Here is a 14828-nt window from a genome sequence, read left to right on the forward strand (position 1 = left end):
GGTCCAAACTTTTTCCCATTTGGAATAAACTGAGAAATTCTATATCAAATAGAACTTTCTATAAAAATTTTAAATTGCTTCAATCTGAGTTTAACAGCCACCTCTCCTTTCATGTCTTCCTAAATCATCTTAAGATTACATCTAGAATTCAATAAGAAAAATTACAATAAAAATGGGTTTTAGAGTTTTCTCAAGATTTATTTAATATTTCTACTGAGAATGGATAAATCACAATTCAGAACTCCAGCAAGAAACAATACCTTGAGCTACACTTCTGAGGAAGCAAGTTAAATATTCGGAACCACCAGAGACACCATACATACCATTTCAAAATAGGCACGAGTCTCTTATCGATTATGATTCTCTAGATCCGGCAGAAATGTCGCAAAGTGGAATTCACTCAATATTGAAGGCTGAAGACAATCTGCTCTAGCGTCAGGGGAAGGGTTTTCACGAATAAAAATGCACTCTGATTTTCCTGTTTGAATAAGATGCATTAGCCTGATTAGACAGAGTTATCAACTGAAGACAATAGCCATATTTTTGTGCACATTCTATCCATCTTGCCTAGGACACTCTTCATCCTGCTCTTGGTGCCTGGCCTTACAGAGCACTTCCTCAAGGGGGCATTTCTGTCCCCATATCCTGGGTAGTTAAGAGGTGGTACAGTGCCTAGTGACACACGGCACTCAAAAAATAGCTGTCAAAAAACGAAAAGAAATAAGCCAAGTTCATAAATATAGAGAAGATGGGGAGCCCGGGTGGCTCAGTCAGTTGAGCGTCCCACTCTGTTTGGGCTCAGGTCATGATCTCGTGGTTGTGGGATGGAACCTTGCGTGGGGCTCCATGCCCAGTAGGGAGTCTGCTTGAAAATTCTCTCCTGCCCTTCCCCTGACTTGTACACAACGCTCGCTCTCTCTCTAAAATAAATCAACCTTAAAAAATGATAAATACACAGATTGGTAGTTGCCAGAATAAGGGGATGAGGGGTGGGAGAAATGAGTGAAGGGGATCAAAAGGTACAAATTTTCAGTTATAAAATTGGTAAGTTATGGCAAAGTAATGTAAAGCCGGCAGACTACAGTTAATAATACTACATTGCATTTTTGAAAGTAGCGGAGAGATCTTAAAAGTTATCACAAAAGTTTTCTTTTGTAACTACGTACTGTGACGGATGTTAAGTAAACTTATTGTGATTATTTTGCAATGTATACAAATCGAATTGTTATGCTGTACACTCGAAACGACTATACTGTTGACCCCCAACAACACGGATTTGAACCATGCTGGTCCACTTATAACAGATTTTTTTACAGTACAATACCATAAATGTATTTTCCTTATGATGTTAATATTTTCTTTTCTCTAGCTTACTCCATTGTAGGACTGCAGCATATAGTATATAATACATATAAGATATAAAATAGTATCAATAAAGTGTTATCAGTAAGGTTTCTGGTCAGCAGTAGGCTATTTGAGTTACGTTGTGGGGAATCAAAAGTTATATGTGAGTTTTCGACTGTATAAGGGATCAGGGACTCTACTCCCCGTGTTGTTCAAGGGTCAACTGTAATGTTATATGTCAGTTATACCCCAAAAGAGAAGAGTATTTAGTGAGCATATATAGTAATCAAAGGCTCGGGTTTTTTTTTTTTTTAAGATTTTTATTTATTTAATGGAGGGAGAGCAAGAGCCCACAAGCAGCGGGAGCCGCACGGAGAGGGAGAGATAGAAGCAAATTTCCTGCAGAGCAGAGACCCGGACACAGGGCTCGATCTCACAATCCTGGCATCGTGATCTGAGCCAAAGCAGACACTTAACCAACTGAGCCACCCAACTGCCCCTGAAGGCTGTTTAACATTTCTTTTTCAGTTTTCCAATGGAACAATTGCCTTAGTCTTCTCTGACAAACATACTGTTTTTACCATGACCCACAGTGAGATTTCAGAGTATTTCAGGTCATATAAACAAAAGAGTCAAGCACACCACCATATTGACTTCCAACAATATATGCCCCTATTACTAGGGGTGGAAATCCCTATGGGAAACTTCTGAAGTTGAACGGTATTAAATCCAAGTTAAAAAATAATCGAAAGAAATGAGCTCAAGTCTTTTCCTTTAAAATTGTTGGTTCTCACCTCCTTTTGAAAGGAAGTGTTCAAAATTCTAATTCAAGGGTTCTCACACCTTAGGTTTTTTTTTTTTTTTTCAAGATTTATTTATTTTAGAGAGAGAGAGAGCAAGCACAAGTAGGGGGAAGGGTATGGGGGGGAGAGAGAGAGAAGCTCAGGCAGACTGCCGACTCCATGCTGAGTGTGGAGCCTGACACAGGACTCGATCTCACAACCCATGCCAAAACCAAGAGGCAAGTGCTTAACCAACTGCACCACCCAGGCATCCCTCACACTTTAGGGTTGTCTTATTATTACTCAAGTATAATTAACACACAGTGTTATATTAGCTTCAGGTGTGTAATATAATGATTCAGCAGTTCCATACATTTTTTCAGTGCTCATCAAGCTAAGTAGTGTACTCTCAATCCCCTTTTGTTTCCCCCATCCCCCTACCCACCTCCCCTCTGGCAACTACCAGTTTGTCCCCTGTATTTACCAGTCTGTTTTTTTGTCTTGTTTGTTCATTTTTTCTGTTTCTTAAATTCCATGAGTGAAATCATATGGTATTTGTCTTTCTCTGATTTATTTCACTTAGCATCATACTTTCTAGCTCCATCCATGTTGTTGCAAATGGCAATATTCTGGGTTGTTGTTTTTTTTTTAACTAATATTCTATTATACATATGAGACACTCTAATATTATCAATTATCTCAGAAGACTTGTTTGTTCTCTTTAATTATCATTTTTTTCCTAAAAGACAGGCTCATAGTAGAAAATCTAGAAATGACAAAAAAGAAATAAAAAAGAAAATAAAAATTACCCATGTGTGAGCAGTTACTATTAGTGTATCTCCTTTCAGTGCTCTATGTACACAAAATTGGAATTATTCTGAATAGTCATGCATCCTATTTTTATTTTTTCGCTAAAAATATGAATCTAAGCACTTTCTAAAATTTACAAAATATTTGCTCATAAAAATATTTCCAGTGTGTACAATAAAAAGCAAGTAACATCTCCTACCCCAGCCCCAAACCTTAGCTATGACACTTGGAAGTCCAGGTGTGTATTCTTACATTTTTCTTATCTAAGCATTTTCGTATCATTAAGTGTTCTGCAAAAAAATGCTTCCAAAGATTGCATTGTATTCTACCTTATAAATATACCATAATTTACGAAGCTTCGGAGAAAGAAGAACCCCCCCTACACGGTTGGTAGGAATGCAAGCTGGTGCAGCCACTCTGGAAAACAGTATGGAGTTTCCTCAAAAAGTTGAAAATAGAGCTACCCTACGACCTAGCAATCGCACTACTGGGTATTTACCCTAATGGTACAGATGTAGTGATCCAAAGGGGCATGTGCACCTGAATGTTTATAGCAGCAATGTCCACAATAGCCAAACTATGGAAAGGACCTGGATGTCCATCAACAGATGAATGGATAAAGAAGATGTTGTATATATACACAATGGAATACTATGCAACCATCAAAACCCCCTCAAATATTGCCATTTGCAACAACGTGGATGGAACTAGGGGGTATTATGTTAGGCAAAATAAGTCAGAGAAAGACAATTATCATATAATCTCTCTGATATGAGGAATTTGAGAAGCAGGGTGGGGAGTTGTAAAAGCTAGGGAGGGAAATAATGAAACAAGATGGGATCAGGAGGGAGACAAACCATAAGAGATTCTTTTTTTTTTTTTTTTTAAGATTTTATTTATTTATGTGACAGACAGAGATTACAAGCAGGCAGAGAGAGGGGAGGAAGCAGCCTCCCCGCCGAGCAGAGAACCCGAAGCGGGGCTCGATCCCAGGACTCTGAGATCATGACCTGAGCTGAAGGCAGCGGCTTAACCCACTGAGCCAACCAGGCGCCCCCATAAGAGATTCTTAATCTCAGGAAACAAACTGAGGGTTGCTGGCGGGTAGGGAAGGTAGGGATAAGGTGACTGGATTATGGACATTGGGGACAGTATATGCTATGGTGAGTGCTGTGAAATGTGTAAGCCTGAAGATTCACAGACCTGTACCCATGGGGCAAGTAATACATTATATGTCAATATAAATAAATAAGCCATACTGTAACTATTTTCCTAAATTAAAAAAAAATTGTCATACTGAAGCAGCTCTATTTCCCTAGATTGTATTTCTAGAAGTGGAAAGACAAGGTCAAAATGTAAGAACATTTTTGACTCTTGGTACCTACAGATAAGTGGCTGCAATTCACACTCCCCTCAGCAGCGTACCAGCATGCCAATCTTACAAACCTGGTTTTGATGAAGATTAATATCAATCCAGTTAAATATTTGATAAACACATTATTATGCTGAATTGAAATCATTTGTATGAGCTGCTGCTTGTCAAATTTAACTAGACTGTGAGCCAGAAGACCAAGTCTATGTCCTTTTTATCTTTATACTTCAACAGACTAGCATCATACACAAAACATTCACTTATTCAATAAATACTTATTGAATGTCTGCCAGGTGTCAGATGTCATTCCAGTTTCTGGAGACACAGCTCTAATGGGTATTACATTCTAGTTGAGATAAACAAAAAATAAACAAAGGTAAAATTATAGTATGCCAGATAATAAATTCTGTGGTCAAAAACAAATCAGGGAAAAATTAGGGGAGTGGAGGGGAGGATGGAGAGGGTTTTCCCTATTTTACACAGAGCAGTGAGAGAAGGCCTCGCTGATGACATGGCATCTGAGCAGATAGATACTCGAAGCAGCAGTGTGCTGTGTGGGTATGTGGCGGAAAGAGTAGTCCAGGCAGTGCAAAGACCCAGAAAGCCTACGTAGGATGTATGAAAAGCAGAAACACCAGTCTGGCTGGAACACTGAGAGACTAGGAGACAATGGGGTCAGAGAGACAGTGGAGGAAACCCCCCATGGAGGACTGTAGGCCTGATCAGGACTTTGCTGTCCTGTAGGGGATCAGTAGCCACTAGGAAGGCTTTGAGAAATGACACAATTGGATTTTCAAAAAAATCACAAGCTGCTATGTCAAAATAGAATGTGTTAAGTAGTTAAGAAGCTACTTTGGAAATTCAACTGGTGTGATCATGGCTGACATTAAAGTAATAATTGAGATGATGAGAAATGGATTCTCCATGTATTTTGAAAGTAGAGGCAGTGGATCTTGCTAAGGTGTTGAATTGTCCATTGTAGAAGAAATGCGGAGGAGCCAGGCTTTGTCAAGATTTGGGCCAACTGAAAAAATGAAGATGCCATTTGCTGAGAAGGAAAAGATTGTAAGAGATTTTTTTTTGAAGGCAAGGTGAAGAAATTGGGAGTTTTGATCCCAAGTTTTCATCTTCTAAGGCCTTCAGATGATGAATAGTGTCATACCAACTTAGCTGTTTGCTGGGCCACCACGTTAAACTAACATTGACTCTCAGAATCACAGACTATATCAATCTGGGTAAGAATTTCTGATGGTTCAACACTTTTTTAAAGGGTTGACTTGTTCCGTAACGCTCAGAATGTTGATCATGCGTTTGAATGAGAGCTGAAGTCCAGTTCCAACTATTTTTAAAAGAAATTTACATATCCAAGGTAACACTAGCGAGTTGTAGCCTTAAGTCATACCCAAGACTGAATTATACATCAATACATTTTTTAAGAACTAAGCTAGAATTTCTTTCACCTTCCTCCAACCACAAATAATAGATGCTATAGAGGGTCCCTGACTTGTGATGGTTCAACTTAACAGTGTTTTGACTTCACAATGGTGCAAAAGAATAAACATTCAGTAGAAGCCATACTTCAAAATTTGAATTTTGATATTTTCTCCAAGCTAGCAATATGTGGTAGGACACTCTCTTGTGATGCTGGGCAGAGGCAATGAGCAGCAAATCCTACTTACTCATGCAAACACAAAAGTGAAGTGATATTTCTGTACCCATACAAACTTTGTTTTCTTTCAGAAGTCAATGAAGTACACGAGACATTCAAAACTTATTAAAATCTTTTTTTTTAACGATTTTATTTATTTATTTGACAGAGATCACAAGTAGGCAGAGAGGCAGGCAGGCCGAGAGAGAGGAGGAATCAGGCTCCCTGCTGAGCAAAGAGCCCGATGCGGAGCTCGATTCCAGGACCCTGGGATCATGACCTGAGCTGAAGGCAGAGGCTTTAACCCACTGAGCCACCCAGGCGCCCCCACTAATTACAGTCTTTGAGTTAGATGATTTTCCCCAAATGTAGGCTAATATAAGTGTCCTGAGCACGTTCAAGGTAGGTTAAACTGTGACATTTGGTAGGGTAGATGTATTAAATGTATTTTCAACTTACGATTATTTCAACTTACAATGGGTTTATAGTGACATACCACTGTAGGTTAAGGAAGATCTGTATTTTGTTATACACTATAAAGATACTCTCAAATACTAAACAGATTAGATAGAATGACTTTATCATATTGGCACTGTCCAAAAAAAACTGAAATGGAAATGTTCTGTATCTACATTGTATAACATGGTAGCCACCGGCCACATGTTAGCTACTGAACACATGAAAATGTGGCTAATTGCAACCGGGGAACTGATTTTTCAATTTTACTTATTTACGAAATAGTCCCATGTCACAAGTGGATACCACACAGTAAAGGACAGCACTCTACTATTCCATCCTCTTGATGTAAAAATTTTCAGTGAACACAAAACTCTGGAATCAGATATGTACTTCTTAAATTATAAGATTCTTTATTGTATAAGTATTTTCCCATCTGTGTAGAATAGAGGAAATATATATACTATAAACTTGCATGTGGGTGTGCATACATACACTGAATTATGTGTAAGGATACATCATAAGCTTTCTCTGGGAAAAGTTTTCTCTGGAAGAAGATGGGTAACTAGGGTCACAGAAGAGAGAATGTTCCTGATGTATCTGTTTGAACACATAAATGTTTAATTTTAGATCACATAAAGTTTCATCTATTCAAATATAACTTTAGGGCATTCTATAATTTTTTGACTAATGCAAACCTCCCCACCTTCCCCTAAATATTTTTGCTGCATGGTTCAAATCAATGACTGACAGTTGAACTAAGTAGTGCCTTCTGCATATGTCTCTAAGGTGGTCTGTAAGTAATACTTGAAAATAAAAACTTCGAAGTGACAGCCAATTCCTCAGCTTCTATAAAGCGTCAATGTCCCACCCAAGCCCACCTCACCAGCCCCGTTTCAAGAAGTCTAAATTAGACATGGCTTGGTGTTCTGACCACTGAATATTAACTCACTGGCTTATTTCACAATAAAATGATTATTTTGCTTCCACTTTCTATTGAGTGCTACTCTTCTTGGGCTCTCGTGCTCAGCAGAGTGACTTGGAAGAGCCCAATTTATTTGCATTCAAATTTGGACTCAGCCCTTTATCAGCCGCATATCCTCAGGCTTCCTAGATCTCCTGCATCTCAGTTCCCTCATCCGCATTCAATCATCTCTAAAAAGGTAAAAAAGTAAATCATCTCTATTCCACTGGCTCTTTGTAAGGATTAAAGGGGTTAATATATGTAAAAGGGTACCTGACATAAAAAACTCAAATTATCCTGTTGATAGCTATCGTAATACCAATAGCTATGTTTTAAGTCTGTTTTAAAGCCTCTACAAGCCCATAAAGATACCGATAGAATTCTGTATTTTGCTATGCACATTTTAAACAACTGTGCTTCTGTTCTAATTTTTTTTTTAAGATTTTATTTATTTATTTGTCACAGAGAGTGAGTAAGAGGAGCACCACAGGAAAAGGGAGAAGCAGACTCCCCACTGAGCCGGAAGCATGATGCTAGGCTCAATCCCAGGACCCTGAAATTGTGCCCGGAGCTGAAGACAAACGCTTAACCAACTGAACCACCCAGGCACCCCTGTGCTTCTATTTTCAATAAATTTTGATTTAGGGGAGGGAACTATGCGCTCTCAAAATACCAAATTACTTTCAGTAATTACTTTGGTTTAGCTTCTTATAAAAAGGAAAGTACAGTTCGAATTCCTATATTAGGGTTAGTAGAGAATTCATCATGGGCCCCAGAGCAGCTTGGCTCTAGGTTGCAGCTTTTAGTGTTGTGTTGGTTTTTTTTCTTTTTTCCTCTAAATATGCTACATAGACACATCTCAGAAGAAATAACCTAATTAACATGTTTAAATAATCTAGTTTCGTCAAAATGCAATAATATATACCAATAAGGGATATAACATCTGGGGTTTGTGCTTTTACCAAACATACGATCTCCTAATGGTATGTTAGTAACAGTTCTCTTCCTAATGGTATGTTGTTAACGGTTCTCTTTATCCTGAAACTGGTTATAAAATGACTAAGTTGTTATATTTTGGTATTGTAAAACCAGGAAACTTACAAACAAGCATACTCAATGAATAATAAATTCTGTTCAAAATTACAGGCATTTTAAAGGTAAAATGTATCAATTTAGTTTACAGTTTAGTTCTTATTAGTACATGAGGTAAAGGAGGGTTTAAGTTGATAAGACATTTATCAGGAAGGAAAAAAAAACAAACCCAAACTAACAAGTGAACTGCTCTTACTTACATCTGACATTTATTAAGGAAAAAGCATCCTGAGGGGCTAGGGCCGTCTTAATCTGCCAGCAAAATCAGAGAGATGAAATACAGTATAATAAAAATAAAAATTTTCTCTTCCATAAAACCAAAGTCTAGAGATGCTACTAAACTTAATGCAAATATAAAGGCTGCCAGACCAATCTTCTACATAAATGCCTTCCAAATTTCCATTTCAAGCACAGGGATGAGGGATTTAGGGGAGACAATCTTTGAATCAACATTTTACCTTCAGTTCTTTGCTTCACTGACTTCTGACAGTTTGGCAAATTGGGGGTCATCACATTTAAAAGAAATGCCAAAGCTTGACAAATGCAATCTAAGATAGTATAAATTCTAAATGCCTGTGCAATTTTCTGTAGTTTCTAACATTCTACCTCAAAAAGTTATCAGATTTAAAACTTAAGTCATTTCCTTTAGATGGTGTAATTTTAGCAAAAAGCATTCTCCAAATTATGGGACAATTAAGGTAACACTAAGATCATATGCCCAAAATTCAAGTCTTATGCCATTTTGTTATTCTGGGTTATTTGGTGTGTGGGTAGGATGTATGTATGCAGAGATTAACTTTGTTTTTGAAGAAAATCTGAAAAATTTCCAGTCTAATCCTATCTCAGTTTCTTTAGTACACGTTCAGGAATCTCGCTCATTGAAATTGGGTATTATTGGCCACCAAGATGGTCAACTTAAAAATAGGTCTCCATCCCTCATTCTCCCAACTGCCATAGTCTTAAAAATGTGCCCCCTTACACAGTTTGGGGCCTACTACTTACAGCTGATTGGAGGTCCATTCTCAGCTGGGACTAAAAACAGCATATGTGTTCACCTTTGAGCTCCTGAGGTCAGCAAGTAGGAGTCAAGGGCTCTGACTTTCACAATTACTTTATCACGGAAGCTATTTTCCTTTGAAAAGATCAAGATTCATATGCTTACATGTTCAAATGCTATGTATGCATCATCAGGTCAAGACTTAAAGTAGAATCATTAATTTAGAAAAACACAAAACCAAGAAACCTGAACAGATATTCTCTTATTTTGAAAAAAAAAAAAAAAAAAAAGAGGCCCAAATTCTCTGGTTTTAAAATTCAAACTGGACTCTAATTTAAAAGGAGAAAAAAAAACACAACAGAGCAGTGATAACATACATTTTCACAGAAATACTCAAATTCTTAGATAATGCCATACGTCTTTATGTCAAATTGTGTTAAACTTTACAATATTAGTACAGAACAAAAATGGAAAGAAAAGACAAACATAAGCCTTCTATTATTTAAGAACTGGCATGACTTCAATAAAAATCAGATTAGAAAACTCAATGAAATATCAGGAATTGGTTTCTTTTAGGGAATCCTTAAAAAATCTACCATTTAGAATAACTTGTGCACATCAACTGTAACATTTTTTCCTAAACGAGTTAATTACTCTCATGTAGCTATGTGAAGTTTTTCAGAGTAATTTTACTGGGAGGAAATCGCATGTAATTTGGTACCTTCCCATATGACAGTGACATGGGACAATTGACAAGTGGGAACTAGACATTAGAAGTACGGAGTGAAGTATAATGGGTCAAAAACAGTTTAAAAAAAAAAAAAGAAAGGGTAAAGAATTTGAAGCCGTAAGAGAATCAAACTGTGTGTGTTACATGTGTATATGCATGTATATAATTATTTTGTATCTTCAAAAATAAAACTGGAATGTTATTTCACTTAAAATGTACAACATGCAAAATGCTCTGTAATGGTAAAAAAAAAAAAAGTACACTGATGTAAATTTTCATAATTTTCCAATAAATGACATTCCTGGATCAAAAAACTACCATTACAACCCCTTTAACCAAATGTTTATTTTTTGTTTCCAGGATTACAACTTGCTGTGATTCATAAACCTCAATCTGAGTAGGTTTTTAGACACTGACCTCATACAGTTAGGTCCTTAGGTCAAACACTCACTTATCCAGCAAAGAAATCACCCAGCCATCAGTCTTGCCTGGACAATTCTCTCTGCTACCTGAACAATTTAAAGTGCATATGAGTTGGGTTTTTTTGTTGTTGTTTTGCTTTTTTTTTTTTTTTAAAGATTTTATTTGTTTATTTGACAGAGAGAGGGATCACAAGTAGGCAGAGAAGCGGGGGTGTGTGGGGGGGAGCAGGCTCCCTGCTGAGCAGAGAGCCCGATGTGGAGCTTGATCCCAGGACCCTGGATCATGACCTGAGCCGAAGGCAGAGGCTTAACCCACTGAGCCACCCAGGTGCCCCAAGTAATTTTGATGAATGGAGACACAGCTATAGTTTTGCACTAAATTTCCATTACTGAATTGTATGCTTTTTCACCATGATACCTGATGATCACTAGAAAGCTACTTAATTACATAATGTTTTAGCCACATATTATGTTAAATGCCCATTTATAACTGCAAAAAACTCATATTACAGACACATTATTGACTATGACATTATACAAAATCATGGCCACAAGTTTCTGCATAAGAAGAGATTTACTTCTCTTTCTCTTAAAGCAAGAAATACTCCACGGTTCAGATTTACATGAGTAGTGCCTTTTTAAATAAATTAAAAATAAAATGCTGTCCTGTCTGCAAAATTATAAATATTTCTAGTCCATTTTACAGAATGTTAAAATGCTTATAAATGCATTACCTCCTAGTAAATACACATTATGGCACCAAAGCCAGTGAAAAACATGAAAACAAACAAACAAAAACAGCCATCAAACTGGCCTATGGAAACATCTAGGGTTATTTTGGATCTCCTACACTGGAAAAATTAAACTAAAGAAAGAAAAAAAGTTATGGAGGGATAGAAATTTTACAAAATGGCAACTACTATAGCCTAAAAGAGTGGACTGACATGTCTTCCTTCAATTCAGTAACTAAGCCATTTCTGGAATGAACATTTGTGGATAACTCGGTTAGGAAAGTGTTCCTCTTAGTGCTCCGGGCAAAATTATGTAGAAATAATTCCCACATTCTATAAGAAAAAAAAAAAAAAAACAGAGTGACTGTTTAAGACTGATGGGTTTTGATGGAGTGAAATCTTCAGTGGTCATAAAATTAAAAATTATAATCCTATGGATGTTGTTTATTCTTAGCAATGTGAAGAAAGGAAACATGATTGCAAGGTACAATACACCCTGATGGGGTAAAATGAAAAATTATGAACAACTGAGACAACTAAAATGTTCTCTACTGAAACATAAAAACAAGATTTCCAAATTGATTCAACTTGTAATATGTCTCTCAGAAATATGAAGTAGTATTAGTTCTGTAGACTGCTGAACTGCCCTTCACATTAAGTATTTCCTCCATCTTAATAAAACAGCTTCTGAGTAGCATGGACTCCTTTGATTGGGAGAGCAGGCTCGCCAAACTTGTTTCCAAGGCTTCCTTCCAAGGTGATTCATTCCATCAAATCTATAATATCTCCAAATCCACATGTCGCACTTCAGGATTTCGTTTCTGGAAGGAAAAATCACCACCACATTATTCATAACATAAGAGAATTTTGCTTCCTTTTATTCCTTTAGATCACTAAAGCCACTGAAACCATATATGGTCAAACAATTTCATGGTAGTATGTTAGCAAGATAAAAATCAATAGAGGAATATTACACACTATGAACAATATGGTAAAGAGCCCTACCTCCCTGAGTTTGTTCATATGTTCATTAATACAAGAATGGATTAAAAATCTCATATGTGCCAAACATTGCAAAACTTCCATAATATACTCATTTGGGGTAAAAAGAAAAATCACTGGAAGACAATAATAATAATAATCAGAAGAAATCATCTGAAAGAAAATAAAATACCACTTATTCTATATATGTTAGCAATGAGTCATATAGTTCAGGGCCACACACTGTGCTAGAAAGTGGAGCTATGATCATTAAATAAGCCTGTTCCTGACCTTGAGAGACTCAGTTTAGTCAGGGAGCCAAGATGGTTATATCAATAACCATCTACGAGCCAGCGCATTAACATTAACAATAATGTGGGGCGCTTGGGCGGCTCAGAGGGTTAAAGCCTCTTCCCTCAGCTCAAGTCATGATCCCGGGCTCCTGGGATCGAGCCCTGCATCGGGCTCTCTCCTTGGTTGGGAGCCTGCTTCTTCCTCTCTCTCTCTCTGCCTGCCTCTCTGCGTACTTGTGATCTCTCTCTGTCGAATAAATAAATAAAATCTTTAAAAAAAAAAAAACATTAACAATAATGACAGTTAACACTGAGGGGCAGTTACTTTTGTTTGGCCAAGTACTGTGCTAAGGAAGGGGCTTCACATGCATGTGTGTGTTTTAAAGCCCTCTACTAACTCAATCGTTTCCATTTTCCATGGGGGAAAACAGAAGTCTGAAGAAATTAATAGCCTGCCCAAACTTAAGGAGCTGGAAGTGAGTGACAAAGCCAGGAGAGATTCCAGACTCCAAGCTCCTAAGCATTACAATGTACTATAATGCTAACTCTGGGAACAAAAATGTCAGGTCTATTACTTTAACTCGTGAGGTCCAGCAAGACTTCACTAAGGATGTAATATCTAAACAAGACTTGAAAGTAGTGACTTTTCCAGAGAGATGATGAAGAGGACCAGACAGCAAAGTCAGGGAGCCCAAGAAGCATGGTACAGTTAGCCACAGAAGTTGCAGCGAGGGGTGTCTGGGTGGCTCAGTGGGTTAAAGCCTCTGCCTTTGGCTCAGGTCATGATCCCAGGGTCCTGGGATCGAGCCCTTCGTTGGGCTCTCTGCTCAGCAGGGAGCCTGCTTCCCCTCCTCTCTCTGCCTGCTTCTCTGCCTACTTGTGATCTCTGTCAAATAAATAAATAAAATCTTCAAAAAAAAAAAAAAAGAAGTTGCAGAGTGGGTAGGATCAGTAAGGAGGCAGGAAAGGCACGCAGAAACCAACTTGTGAAAAATCTTAAATGCTAGCTTAAGGACTTCGTTTCACTAACAACAGAAAATATCTTTATTACGGGCCTACTCTGTGCCAGGCACTGAAGTATGTAACAATGAAGAGGAAATAAACGGTACTTGTCTTCGATGAACTCTTGTCTGGTGAGGAAATGCTGGTAGGTAAGCAGGCAATTTTAACAGACTGCTACTTGAAGAGCAAGGCAGAAAAAATGAAGAGCAAGGTAAAGGTCTTGGGATTTTACGAGTACAAAAAGGAAGGACACCTAACTCAATCTGTGGGGTAATTTAAAAATGTAGTAAGATGGAACAGAATGACATTGTGAAAAGGGAGAGCAGAGAGAATGTATAAAACTAATTATATAACTTACATCTATCAAAGAGGAAATAAATAATGTTTAAATCATGAGGAGCTTAAGACTTTCATATAGAAATATGGTACAAAATATAAAAAATATTAGACATGGTTATCTCTGAGCCAAAGGATTGAGGATGGTGAGACAGGTGATACTTACTTCTGTTTATAAGCTTTTCAGATGTTTGACTTTATAAACTTTGCATGTTATTTGATAAAAATTATAAAAATAGGGGTGTCTGGCTCAGTTGGGAGAGCGTGTGACTCTTGATCTGGGGGTCATGAATTCGAGCCCCACGTTAGATGGAGAGATTACTTAAATAAATAAATAAATAAATATTAAATAAATGGATAGATAAATCAACATGGGAGGAAAAACTCTTCTAAGGGATTCTGATAGTCAATCAGGATTAATAATTCCTAACTTAAAAAAAATAATTTGAGTATAAAGACAAAAATCTGATGTAATACTGGAATTGAGCTCCAGTTAGAGCATTCTACAGAGGGTGCACTGAGATTTTTCTTATAACTAGTTTTGTTCAACTATACCTGAGGGTTCTTTCCTCTTGGATCTTAATGCAAGAATGGCCAGGGCCCCCCCAGACACAGGTGTACCCTTTTGTTCTCAATGCTCTCTTTACCTTAAACTATTTGTCTATTTAGAATTCCCTAAACTCATTAAAGAACGAAAAAGATTTCCTCAAACAGAAATGAAACTCAATTTTATTTTCCCTTCCCAGTCCTCCCTAACCATCCCAATATGACTTGAAAAAGTTTAGCTATTAATGAAAATTTTGAAACTATTCTATCTAAAAAAACACTATGTAACAAATGTGTACCAATAAAAATTTAATCTCAAGAA

At 37.3% G+C, this 14828-nt stretch overlaps 1 protein-coding gene across 1 annotated transcript in view; it reads right to left on the reverse strand.

The window, feature by feature from the left end:
- Window positions 1-11084: 11084 nt before the first annotated feature.
- The window catches only part of SLC30A9 (solute carrier family 30 member 9), an 86236-nt gene continuing 82492 nt past the window's right edge, over window positions 11085-14828 (reverse strand). Inside the window, exon 18 of the mRNA XM_044224131.1 lies at window positions 11085-12169. Coding sequence (XP_044080066.1) covers window positions 12125-12169 — 45 coding nt within the window. The 3' untranslated portion in view covers window positions 11085-12124. The remainder of the gene's footprint in view (window positions 12170-14828) is intronic.

This window comes from Neovison vison, chromosome 11 (genome assembly GCF_020171115.1).
Source record: "Neovison vison isolate M4711 chromosome 11, ASM_NN_V1, whole genome shotgun sequence".
Lineage (NCBI taxonomy): Eukaryota > Metazoa > Chordata > Mammalia > Carnivora > Mustelidae > Neogale > Neogale vison.